General features: G+C 41.5%; 1 protein-coding gene across 1 annotated transcript in view; it reads right to left on the reverse strand.

The window, feature by feature from the left end:
• The window catches only part of FNDC3B (fibronectin type III domain containing 3B), a 327,048-nt gene that overhangs the window by 121,832 nt on the left and 191,485 nt on the right, over window positions 1–13,731 (reverse strand). Inside the window, exons 5-6 of the mRNA XM_087725242.1 lie at window positions 3,102–3,345; window positions 2,223–2,519 (exon numbers count right to left, since the gene is read on the reverse strand). Of these exons, the coding sequence (XP_087581368.1) occupies window positions 2,223–2,519; window positions 3,102–3,345 (541 nt within the window). The remainder of the gene's footprint in view (window positions 1–2,222; window positions 2,520–3,101; window positions 3,346–13,731) is intronic.

Raw genomic sequence — 13,731 nt, forward strand, 5'->3', positions numbered from 1 at the left:
GCTGCTACGGGTTTGCCCAGGTTCAGGAGAACCCGTAGCTAACTTTATGGCCAGTTTGGAGAACCTTCAAATCCCACCCCTGGATGGCCATGCCCATCCCTTCCCACCCCTCCCAGGAGTCTCCACGCAGATCATTTTGGATGTGAGATAAATGGAGGCTCGGGAAAGGGAAAAAATGGGCCTCCCGGAAGGCTTCCGGAGCCCAGGGTATGCAGAGGCTTGGGGAAAGCCTCCGGAGCCTGGGAAATGTAAAAACACCCCCCAGCCAGCCATGGTGCAGGAGGCCAAGTAGGCCATGCCCACCCAGCAACCGGGCAGTAAACCCGTTGCTGAAATTTTTGAAGCCCACCCCTGCTCATATTTATGACGGTTGCAGTGTCCCATATGATTTGTAACCTTCTGACAAGCAGAGTCAATGGGGAAGTCAGATTCACTTAACAACCCTACTATACTAACTTAACAACTCCACAATTGTGGCAAGGCAGGTAGTAAAATGGAGGAAAACTCACTTAACAACTGTCTTACCTAGCAATGGAAATTTTGGGCTGCATTGTGATTCTACGTCGAGGACTACTCTACTAATCAAATGAGCATCACCTAATATTTTAAAAAAACAACATGTATGTGTTCAATTAATTTCTTTTAGCACAAACTGGGAATTGACTGAAATATCATTTATATCTGCTTAAAAAGGTCCACCGAATGTGATAGGACTTAGAATAAGCACATCTGCTGACAAGCTAAATTATGAAGCAGGAATGATACACAGGAAAACCCCAGCAAACAATCGATATAAACTCAAGGTAAACTGCTTCAAACTCGATTGCAGAAAATACATCTTGGAATTGGAATTTGCTTTATTTGTATGCCGCCCTTTTCCCTGAGGGGACTCAGGGCGGCTCACAATTCAAGGGAGGGGGGTAAACAAACAAATTACAGAACAAAAAACATACACTATTAAAAACACAACAATCATACCATTCGGAGTGGGGCTGCAAGTCTTTAGCCCCAAGCCTACCGGAACAGCCAGGTTTTAAGGGCTGTGCGGAAGGCCTGGAGGGTGGTGAGGGTACGAATCTCCACGGGGAGTTCGTTCCACAGGGTCGGAGCAGCCACAGAGAAGGCTCTCCTCCGGGTAGTCGCCAGTGGGCACTGGGCGGCTGATGGAATTCGGAGGAGGCAACAGAGTGGTCAATGTCAGGAATGCTCTACCTGACTCTGTTGTTACATCCTCACATCGCCACAGATTCAATCTCAAACTGTCTACCGTGGACCTCAACCCATTCCTAAGAGGTCCGTAAAGGGGGCATGCAAAAGCGCACCAGTGTGGCTTCCGTCCCTGTCCCACTGTCCCCCATTTATCTGTATTTACTTCCTGTTTACGTTCATACCTATACTTGTTATCTTGTACATGTTTGATCAACAAATAAATAATAAATAAAATAATAACGATAGCCATCATTTTTGAGCTATTATCATTGTGTGGTCTGATATACATCAACTCAGGAGATGAAATTCAGTGGAACTTAGTCCCAGGTTGGGGAACATAAAACTGCAGCCTAAAAGAACAAGAATAAATATATCAGGTCTGCTACCTGCGTAGTTTTGACCTAAGAAATGTTTGCTAAAATGAGTATGATATAAAAACAGCCGGAGAGACCTGCTTTGGCTTTCTGTAAGTGAGAGAGCTTCTGCAAACAATGATTTCCTCTTTCTTTTGAATACTTGAAAGTTTGAAGAAACTCATATTTTATGAGTTTATATATTTATTTCAATATATATACACACACACAGACACACACACACATAATTATACACACACATACAGGTATGTGTGTGTGTTGCATTTTGTGCTGATAAATAAATAAAGGGAGACTAGTATAGATCTATTTCAAGCTATTTAGCTCTCATCAGCTAGCCATACCCTTACTGGGATTCGAACCAGGGATGTTTTTACATGTTAGGTAGTTGTATTAGCCTCTAAGCCACAAGCTCTCCTTCCTTATCAGCTGTAATCTATCTATATCCATCCATCCATCCATCTTCCATCCATCCATCCATCTATCTTCCATCCATCTATCCATCTGCACACGGTGTGAGTCCCATGTATTTCTTTTAGTTTTCTCCTAGCTTGTTTCCATAAATCTGTAACAATAGGAAGAAATGCAAAAAGAAGAAGAAGAAAAAAGAAAGGAAGGAGGACCAAAAGTAGCTAACTTTACCATGCAAATCCTGTTCGTTGGTCTTGGGGCTGCTTCTTGCTCTACGTTCTGCCTTTTTGATGACTGGCATCCCCCCTCCACTGATGCCTCCGATGCCTCCTGCCCCATTGGTGGCCCCGTTTTGAGTCTTGAGGGTACCGTTGTAGACCGTCGTACACGCTGGATGGCTCTTGTAGATGGCTGGAGGGCTGTTCAAGCGGTTCTGGCGATCGATCTGCCTGTCTTTGATTTTTTTGTGCTGCGGTTTGTTGTACTGATCTTCCCTGTTTATGAAACTTGACATTCCATATATGATTTCTGAAACGAAACAAGATAAAGGGGATACAGTTCAGCTTCCAATGCAAATGCCACCTGCATTTCTTTACAGGCGGCCCACAGACCACAACTGAGCCCAAAATTCCTGTTGCTAAGCGAGACACTTGCAAAGTGAGGCTTGCTCCATTTTATAGCCATGGTTACTAAGGGAATCGCTGCAGTTGTTAAGTTAGCGACACGGCTGGCTTCCCCGTTGACTTTGTGATCACGTGACTCCTGGATACTGCAACCATCGTAAATGTTGGCAACCAGCTGCAGTGTCCAGCTGTGTCATGTGATAGCCACACCTGTCACCTTCCCACCTGGTGTCTGACCCGCGAGGTCAGTGGGTCAAGCTGGATTTGCTTAATCACCAAAACTGCCACCAACTGTTCCACAACTGCGACCAAAAAAAAGAAGGAGGAGTGGAAACATCCAACGCGACTCCCTTAATGCCAATGAAAATATCGATCCCAGGTGTGGTTGTAAGTCGAAGGCAGCCTGGGCCCCCATCCTGTTTCAACAATCAAGGCAGCGCGGCAAAACACGTAAACCTAGATTCGAAAGGCGTGCAGTTGAGTTTACCTTGCTCTCCATAAATGGTAGGCGGAAGATGATGCTGAGGAAAAAACTGAGGTGGTATATCTCCAGGCCCGGTAACAGGCGGGTAGAAAGCTGTATGAGAGTTATGAATGAAATGAGGATGATGAGTGAGGTATGGTGGTAGGTGGTGCGTTGGAGAAATGGCAGAAGGATAGCTAGCAGGATAGCACTCTGGAGACTGGGGTGTGACAACCACCCTCCGAACGCCTGTGCTGTCTTCTAATACCTGCAAAGGAAAGGCAGCTGGATGAATAAAATTAGCATTTACACATATACCTTTGCTTGAAATAATAACAGTAATGTGTCATTCTTTCCACAACAGTAGTGTGTCATTCAATAAACAGAAAAGCTTTTTATTTTTTTTAGCGTAAGGAAGATCATCTCTATCTAAGAAAGTCCTGATGCCAGAAATTTCCATGATAACAGCTCCCTCACAGCAGACATTCAGGCAACCGTCCTAATTATAGCAAGGCATTTTGTAATTGCTTTAACAATGAGAATTTGAACGGAGATCAAAGTAGCACCAGCGTGCATAAGTTACTTGTCCCTTGAAAGGACACGCTTTGTTTTTGCACGGATTCAAATGCCAACGTAAAGGACTGGGTGAATACCAACAAGGGGACTTTTGTCCAATATTATTTGTGGAGTTTGATGACAGATAGAAAAAGCAAGAAGTTGAAAAACTAAGGAAATCAGATGTGTGAGAAACCAAGACTTAACAGCCAAAGCCGATATTATGCCTTTTGTGGTTTATAACATAAGTATATCCATATCCATATCCATATCCATATCCATCCATCCATCCATTCTCAGTTCTAAGTTACTTCTCTCCTTGATTAGTTTCTACCCATTGCTTCTTGTTCTATCCTCAGCTGCTTTGGAGAATAGCTTGACTCCCTCTTCTTTGTGGCAGCCCCTGAGAAATTGGAACATTGATATCATGTCTCCCCTAGTCCTTCTTTTCATTAAACTAGACATACCCAGTTCCCACAACTGTTCTTCCCCTAATCATCTTTGTTGCTCTTCTCTGCACTCTTTCTAGAGTCTCCACATCATTTTTACATCGTGGCGACCAAAACTGAATGCAGTATTCCAAGTGTGGCCTTACCAAGGCATTATAAAGTGGTATTAGCACGTCACGTGATCTTGATTCTATCCCTCTGTTTATGCAGCCTACAACTGTGTTGGCTTTTTTGGCAGCTGCTGCACACTGCTGGCTCTTGTCTAAAAGGAGCATCCTGGGCAGAGATAGTATTCTGTCGCTTTGGACCAGTTTGCCCGAACCAGTGGTGGAAATTGCGGGTAGCCCTGCTCAACTGCCCCGGCTCTATGCCATCCCATTTAGGCACTTTTTAAAGCCAAAGCGCCTACACGAACAAGTCATGTGCAAGCGAAGGAACTGCGCGCACACTCACATTTGCGAACTGGTAGGGAAGGTAAGTGAATACCACTCCTGATCCTGGGTAATTTCCAGGGGGTGGTTCTGTGTTCCCTAGAAAGTACTGAGTTGGGGTTGTTGTTTTTTTTGGAATGGTAACAAGGCAAATGAGCAGCGGTTGATGGCTGGCTTGCTTGCATTTTTTCCTGCTGGAAAGTATAAAGGAATTTGGGCTCACAGGGGGGAAAAAAAGAGCAGTGGCTGCTATTCAAAAAACATTGGAAAGAATAAAATAATTTAGCAGTTGAATCCTATAGTTGGAAGAGTGGATGGGACAGTTGCCACTACATCAGGTTCAAGCCCCAGAAAGTGCCAAGTTCCAAGATGTCCTTGGCTTTCCAAGTTCAGCTGTTCTCTGGAAAATGATGTTGCTTCAAAGATTTTAGCTTTAGAGAAGCGTGCCAAAAGATTCTGTCAAACAGTATATTAATTGTCCTTGGATTAAAGGAAGGTCTCACTTTGATTATTGCCATGGGAATTAGATGCTCCATACATCTGTCCTTTTGGACCCTTACCCAAGGCTTCGTATAGTGATTGAATCTGCAGTTACTTCAGTCTTAGATAATCTTCTATTTAATTTCAGAGGCCCATCGGTCCCATATTTCTAGCTAATAAATTATAAAAGTTCCCTCCATAATTTATCCCTAGAGGTATGGACTATGTTAGAAATAGAGTTGTTGAGCCAAAAGAGGGGAGTGGGGGAATGCATAGAAATGACAGGCAGAAGAAAAAAAAGTCAGTCTTTTAATTATTACTCAACCGGTAGATCTTCCCATATCTCATTATTTCTAATCCTATTCCAATTATTCCAATTATCCCAAGACCTATTCCAATTATTATACACTTAGGGTGGATTTCTTAGTGTAAATATATAAATATGAATTTTGTAGGTAGTTTAAGGCTAATTAAGTAGTGTGCTTTAATTATATTATCTGTTCCCCAAGCTGCTGTGTGTGAATAAGGAAAGCAATGGTAATCCAGAAGTGACAGAAGTTTGAAGTGACATTTACAAAATGAACAACATACAGTAATTTGGCTAAAGTAAGGGATACCTTGGGAGCAATGGATGAATCGCTGTTCCTTTTAAGGCTGAATTAAGGAGATGATTGACAAACATTTATTACATATTAACCACTCCATAAGTTAATTTGTAAGCACATTAGCAATACTCAGTCAATCATCTGTATCAACAAAGTGTCTTCTTTTGTGACATTTCAATTAATTCTTAAAAAGGCATTGGTTTTGTTCCCTAATGATAAAAGCGGTTTTCCATTTGCTTTCCTGCATGAATACAACTTGACATCCCTTCACATGCCATAAAATGCAAAGGACATGTATGGTGAGGCAACAACTACACGAGGACCAATCAAACTGAGTATGCAAGGTTTTAAAGTCTGCAGAACTCTTCTTCAGATAAAATGCTATATAGAGAAGTGAGTGGAGAAACAGCATTTTTTGTAAAAAAAAAATGAGACCAGGTGTTGTATTTGTGGGGTATGAAATTTAAAATCAATCTTATGATGAAAATAGCAGACTGAATGCATTAGTGATTAGTAGCATTGCATTAGCCTTTTGAAACTGCCTGCTAAATTTCCAAATGTGCCATAAATCTGTTGTTGTTGTTGTTGTTGTTGTTGTTGTTGTTGTTCTTCTTCTTCTTCTTCTTCTTCTTCTTCTTCTTCTTCTTCTTCTTCTTCTTCTTCTTCTTCTTCTTCTTCTTCTTCTCCTCCTCCTCCTCCTCCTCCTCCTCCTCCTCCTCCTCCTCCTCCTCCTCCTCCTCCTCCTCCTCCTTCCATATCCATCATTGGATGTTGGCAATCATGTTGGTCATCCTATTTTTATCAACAGCCACACGAAAAAATGGTTGCTGAATTTTGTCCAAACCACTCCCTCAAATTTTGAAGCCATCATGGTCTTCTTCTGCCTGGACCTCGTTTGCCTTCAATCTTTCCCTGCAGGATGAAGTATGGTGTATTTTTCTAGGCGCCGTATCACATGCTCAAAATCTTCTAACATTCACTTCTTCATGATTTTGATGATTTCCCTTGGCTTTTCCAGGTGGAAATCAGATATTGCTTCCAAAAGCCTGGTAATGATCACACCGATTGGCACGTGCAATCTCGAGTCTCACACCAGGATATTTTTAGCACTGGCATCTCTGAATTAGGAACAGAGGATTACTGATATATAAAGCATGCTTTATAACTGAGCAATGGTTTTTCTCCAAGGCAAACTGATGTAGACAACAAAATAGATAACAATGATGGGCATGAGCACTATCTATGCTAGAGGAAGAGAAGGGATGGGTGTTTTTGCAAAAGCTTTGTTTTTCCAAGATTCAGCTCATTCAAGTGATTCATCTTCAAGCAAATTTGTTATCAGCTAATGCTAAGGTACACACATTTGTGCCTGCCTCATCATCTGAGCTGGATTGTGTCAAGCATGGATTATCCACTGAAGTGAGATTTAGATGTCTCTCGTAGATTTTAAGAGTTTCTTACTTAGTGTCCTGGTGGTGCAGTGGTTAGAATGCAGTACTGCAGGATAATTTTGTCAGCAGTTTGGCAGTTCAATTCTCACTGGTTCAAGGTTGACTCAGCCTTCCATCCTTCCGAGGTCAATAAAATAAGGACCCAGATTGTTGGAGGGGGGGCAATAGGCTGACTCTGTAAACCGCTTAGAGAGGGCTGTAAAGCACGGTGAAGCGTTATATAAGTCTAAGTGCTATTGCTATTGTTTTCCAGGTCTTCTATCCCCCTCACAGTTCTATCCTGACTTGCCTGGAAGGACTCATAAACCCCATCTTCCCCATTTTGTGACCATGATTTTACTTTGAAGGTATTGTCATGTTATTGGTTAGGGATATTTACTGATTCTAATGTTTTTATGTCGTAAGCCACCAGAGTCATTTCAAAACCAAATGGTTGGCAAAATAAACTAAACTAAACTTGAGAGCCAGAATTTTCCAGGGCAGAGAAGCCAGTAATGTGAACAAATCAAACACTATCCAGTCTAAGGATAAACAGTGTAACAGGTGCCAATCAATTATTTTAGGATTTCCATCATTATTTCTTATAAAGGTTTTTAAAAAAAAATATAAAACATTTTAAAGGGAAAAATGACAAAATAAAAACAAAACTGAGATTAAAAAGAATTAAATACCACATAAAGCAGACATTTACAAATATCATGAAACTCAAAAAAGAAAAAAAACTAGTTTTGATAAGAATTTTCCATAGCGCTGTAGTTTGGTTTTGCATGCTAGGTCATTTTAAAAGTTCCTTTGCTTAAGATTGGCTTATAATTTTAAAGGGCTTATGTCATTTTAAAATTTCAGGTCATCATTAAAATTACAAGAAACAACACCGTATATAATGTGAAGCAAAATATAAAGTTACAGTAATTTCTACCTAACCAAAAAAGTGTTGTCCTTACCTTACCTAGATCACTGAGGACTTAAATATACAATACAATACAATAGCAGAGTTGGAAGAGACCTTGGAGGTCTTCTAGTCCAACCCCCTGCCTAGGAGGAAACCCTATACCATTTCAGAGAAATGGCTATCCAACATGTTCTTAAAGACTTCCAGTGTTGGGGCATTCACAACTTCTGGAGGCAAGCTGTTCCACTGATTAATTGTTCCAACTGTCAGGAATTTCTCCTCAGTTCTAAGTTGCTTTTCTCCTTGATTAGTTTCCACCCATTGCTTCTTGTTCTACTCTCAGGTGCCTTGGGAAATAGTTTGACTCCCTCTTCTTTGTGGCAACCCCTGAGATATTGGAACACTCTTTCTCTTCTCTGCACACTTTCTAGAGTCTCCACATCTTTTCTACATTGTGGTGACCAAAACTGAATGCAGTATTTCAAGTGTGGCCTTACACATTATAAAGTGGTATTAACACTTCACGTGATCTTGATTCTATCCCTCTGTTTATGCAGCCTAGAACTGTGTTGGCTTTTTTGGCAGCTGCTGCACACTGCTGGTTCATATTTAAATGGTTGTCCACTAGAACTCCAAGATCCCTTTCACAGTTACTACTGTTGAGCAAGGTACCACCTATACTGTACCTGTACATTTCGTTTTGAAGACTTCATGTTTTTTTAAAAGCCCTTCAAACCAGTAACTCATGCATGGAAAGGTAATCCAAATATGGTTTCCCCATATTTGGGGAAACCACCGAGTTAAATTCTAGGTCAGTTCTCCTTTTCAAATGCATTGTTATTTCACACATCAGGACACAGTTTTGCAATTTGATGGGCAATTTGATGGGCAATTTGATGGGCCGGTTTTTGACAGCTCTAAAGAGTTGCCTTGTGCCATGCCAAAGGTCTGAATCCTTAAATCCAGTCAAGCTTTGCCAAGTGAATTGTGAGGAACCCATTGCTCAGCTCCAGCAATGTGAGCTTGCCAATGAGGCAGGCAAGATGCAACAATTTATTAAGGCAACATTTCTAAATAATCTTCCCACCTATCGAATGCTTGCGCTCTTTAAGGGCCTAGCTCCACGGTTCTGTCACTAATTCCCCAGGGTGACATAGCAAAGAGAGAGTGTCATCGAGCAAAAGATGGATCTTTCATTCCTTGGCTACATAGAAAAGGGAGGAAGTATGTCTAAAGCCAAAGAGGGAATCATCTTCCATTATTTTCCACTGTAAGCAATATTTTTAGGAAAGCCCCCTCCCTTTTTCTCTTTTGTTTGTGGTTGGGCTGCTAAGGCACGTTAAAGAGCCAACAAGTCACGTAGCATCACTGGGATTTGACATGGAGGCAAGCAGATTAAAAAGGGCAAAAATATAGCCTTGGGGGGGACAGTATTATAGCTGCTTTTCTCTTAAGTTTTTGCAAATCGGAGATAGGAGAGGAACAGATCCTCATTCTGTTGATGAGTTTTTAATCTATTTGTATTTGTCTGTCTTTTTGTTTTTTGTATTTCCCCTTTTCCTTATTTAGTTTGTTAGCCACCCTGAGTCCCCTCGGGGAATAGGGTGGCATGCAAGTTCAATAAAACTAAACTAAACTAACTCTCGGATGACAGAAAATAAAATAGCAGAGGTGTAAATACGCATGGATGCTGATATCAGATTTACATCCATCACCTTTTATTCTGGAACTCAAACAAGCATATGTAGATTTCTTTTGCCTACTTTCCACCACCCTGTGAGCTAGTTGGGTCAAGAGAAATTGTATGGTGGAAAGTCACCCAATAGGATTTCATGGCTAATGGATTAGACCCTGGGTCAACACACTTACTGAACCCGAATGTCTTGAGGTTATCGTGTGAATAATTTGGGGGAATTTTGCAGTTTGGGTTTGTTGCAAATCTGTCTACCTGTAGTATCTAATAATATAGATTTGCAACAATAGCAGTAGCAATAGCACTTTCTGCAGAGTTATATATTGCTTCACAGTGCTTTATAGCCCTCTCTAAGTGATTTATAGAGTCCGCCTATTGCCCCTCCAAACAATCTGGGCCCTCATTTTATCGATCTCGGAAGGCTGGAAGGCTGAGTCAACCTTGAGCCAGTGAGAATCGAACTGCCAAATTACAGGCAGCTGGCAGTCAGCAGAAGTAGCCTGCAGGACTGTATTCTAACTACTGCACCACCACGGTTCCTTCTGCTCCTTGCTACCAGTCTTATGGGGCAGCTCTGGAGGGAAGAGTTTGCATCTTTGAGTGTTCACCAAGAAAAGGTTCTCTTCCTTCCTATGAGGGTGGTTTGCATTGGTGTAGGTAGGGAGGGAGAGATTGCTTCCTAGCCCCTCTTTTTTGGGGTGACAAAGGGCACAATTCTCTCAACCCCCTCTGCAACACCTACTCCAAACTGCTGGGATGAATCATTTTACCAATTTGAGCAGTGTATTATTTATTACTGTGTCTTTTGTCCTCAGACTGGTCAATTGATATTGTCAAGGTTCTATACCAATTCCTGGATGAAGAGCCATCTCCAACTCTATCTATGGTACCATGACCAACTCATCTAGGTCATGGTTGTTCCAAAGGTGTTTTTTTTTCAAGAGGCAACTGGACTTTCTGGTTTTTCTTTGAAGACATTTCGCTTCTCATCCAAGAAGCTTCTTCTTCTTGGATGAGAAGCAAAACCTCTTCAAAGAAAAAACAGAAAGTCCTGTTGCCTCTTGGAAAAAAAAAACATATTTGGGACATCTCCATCTCTATTCTACAACAGTCAGAATAGAACACTGCACTCCAGCAACACACAAAGGACACATAGGTTGCATTCAACAATGTGCTCAGCATGGTTGTGCATTAACCTATTTTCTGCATCTGGATAATAAATCAAACCATACTGTCGGAAAAAAAAACAGTGGCTTTATAGAATGCAAGTCACAAAAAAGTAACAATGGTTAACACTTCCCAAACTTAGCAAGTTTTATGCATGCAACTGGTAGATTTCTACTTGGCCCAGTTAAATATATTATTAAACACTCTGGCAAACAAACAGATGAATAACTAATCAAGTCCTCCTTCATGTTCCACACCATATATCATATAAAAATGATCTGCTGATCATTTTTATACAGCATAGATAATAAATGCAACATTTTAATCTGGATTTGCGATTAATGGGTAGCCGAGACAATGTTCAAGCAATATTCCATCACAGTCTGAAAACTGGCATAATAAAATGAAAAAAAAATAAGTTAATGGCTTTTGTTGAACAGGTTATTTCTCCATGGGGATATCCATTTTCAGCTCAATCTTTGAGACGTAAGCTTTCGAGGACTGAGCAAATTGAAGTCAAAATATGTTTTTCTTCACAAATTGGAATGTTCTTATTTCCTTTACATTCATATCTTCCCGGGGCCAAAACAAACATGAGGCAAATTAAGGAATCACTCAATAATCCCATTAATTACCTACATCATTGAAGCTAAGGCAAGAGCAAACAAGAGAAATACAGCTATTATAACATCAGCATCAACAAACAACAACAGGAAACTTAACCAAGTGACAACTACGTGCTTCAAGCTGTTGTTTGGTATGAAGTTATTTGCACAGCAGAACATTCATTTACCACATGGTGAGAAATAGATTTTGATTCAAGAGGAGGGTGGAGATAATATATAGGATTTTCTTTTTACTATGCAATCCAGCTGTTTTATTTAAATGGGGTGGGGGGAAAGAGTTTTCACAAAACTTGCTTTGCAAGGGAATAAGCAATTGATGCCCAAGCAAATTGGGAGCCATGAAGCAACACAAGGAAAGGGACCTGGTGGCTCAGTGGCTAAGATGCTGAGCTTGTCAATCAGAAAGGTTGGCAGTTTGGTGGGTTCGAATCCCTAGCGCAGTGTAACGGAGTGAGGTCCCATTATTTGTCCCAACCTAGCAGTTCGAAATCACACAAAAATGCAAGTAGAAAAACAGGAACCACCTTTGGTGGGAAGGCAACAGCGTTCTGTGCACCTTTGGCATTTAGTCATGCCAGCCACATAATCATGGAGACATCTTCGGATAGCGCCGGCTCTTTGGCTTTGAAACAGAGATGAGCTCTCCCCTAGAATCGGGAACGACTAACACAATGAAGGTGAACCTGTGGTACACGGAGCCATATTTACCCACACAGCAGCCCTCAGCTCTGGCATGCATGTGCGCACTGGCAAGCTGGTTTTTGGTCTTCCGGAGAGCAGTGGGAGGCTGTTTTTGCCCTTCCCAGGCTTCAGGAAAGCCTCCGGAGCCTGGGGAGAGCGAAAACTCCCCCTACCCATGTAGGGGGAATATGTGCATACACAAAGGGGTGTGTGTGTCATGCATGCATGTGGAGATGGAGAGGTCATGCACACATGTGCAGGTGGGTGGGCACGCGTCTGCATGTGATAGTGTGTGTTCTAGGTTACAGTTCTAGGCTACATAAACAGAGGGATAGAATCAAGATCACGTGAAGTGTTAATACCACTTTATAATGCCTTGGTAAGGCCACACTTGGAATACTGCATTCAGTTTTGGTTGCCACGATGTAGAAAAGATGTGGAGACTCTGGAAAGAGTGCAGCGAAGAGCAACAAAGATGATTAGGGGACTGGAGGCTAAAACATATGAAGAACAGTTGCAGGAACTGGGTATGTCTAGTTTAATAAAAAGAAGGACAAGGGGGGACATGATAGCAGTGTTCCAATATCTCAGAGGCTGCCACAAAAAAGAGGGAGTCAAGCTATTCTCCAAAGCACCTGAGGGTAGAACAAGAAGCAATGGGTGGAAACTAATCAAGGAGAGAAACAACCTTGAACTAAGGATAAATTTCCTGACAGTTAGAACAATTTAATCAGTGGAACAACTTGACAGCAGAAGTTGTGAATGCTCCAACACTGGATAGTTTTTAAGAAGAGATTTGGCTGAAACAGTGTAGGGTTTCCTTCCTTGGCAGAGGGTTGGACTAGACGACCTTCAAGGTCCCTTCCAACTCTGCTATTGTATTGTATTATTGTATTGTGTGCGCACAATTTTGGCACACCTTTAGAAAAAGGTTAGCCATCACTGGACTAGCACATATTTGCGAGGCAAACCTTTACCTTTACCTGAGAAACACAACCGCAGAAGGAGCTGCTTTATACAAGATCAGATGTTTTCATCTATCTGGCCCAGAGTTGAACCTACTCTGAGTGACAGCTTCTCTCAAATTTTCGCCATCACGTGCTATTTTCTTCTTGTAATTAGAGACTGCTAATTAAGTGCAATTTCAGCATTGAACCAATTCTGGTTGATATGGAAAAGTTAAGCGTACTCAGATATGGTTGGCATTGGATGGGAGATTATCAGAAATCCCACAGAGACAACATTTTGACATCTGGGGGGGGGAAGCTGCCTAGATGAATGTAATGGTAAACCTAGTCTATCTATTGATGAAGAAAATCTTACGGACATGTTCGTCAAGGTTCCAGAAGTCGAGTTTGACTTGATTTGACTTCATTCTTACATAGTTCTTACTCCAATTCAGATCTTATTCAGATCTTGACAACCTTTTTTTAATAATATCAGTTTTCATGTTATTGATTTATATCCATATAGTACAAAGTCACTTTTCGTGTGATGGGTGGTCATACAAAATTTTTCCGCAGAATGGAACGGGCATGGTTTTATGTGCTGTCTACATCCTGCGGATGGGGCTTTGCTTGTTTTCGTGGACCAGTTTCTGGTATGCCATGGACCGGTGCTGGCT

Source organism: Thamnophis sirtalis, unplaced genomic scaffold (genome assembly GCF_051295495.1).
Source record: "Thamnophis sirtalis isolate CommonGarterSnake01/CBP01778 unplaced genomic scaffold, rThaSir2_p1.2 scaffold_11, whole genome shotgun sequence".
Classification (NCBI taxonomy): Eukaryota; Metazoa; Chordata; class Lepidosauria; order Squamata; family Natricidae; genus Thamnophis; species Thamnophis sirtalis.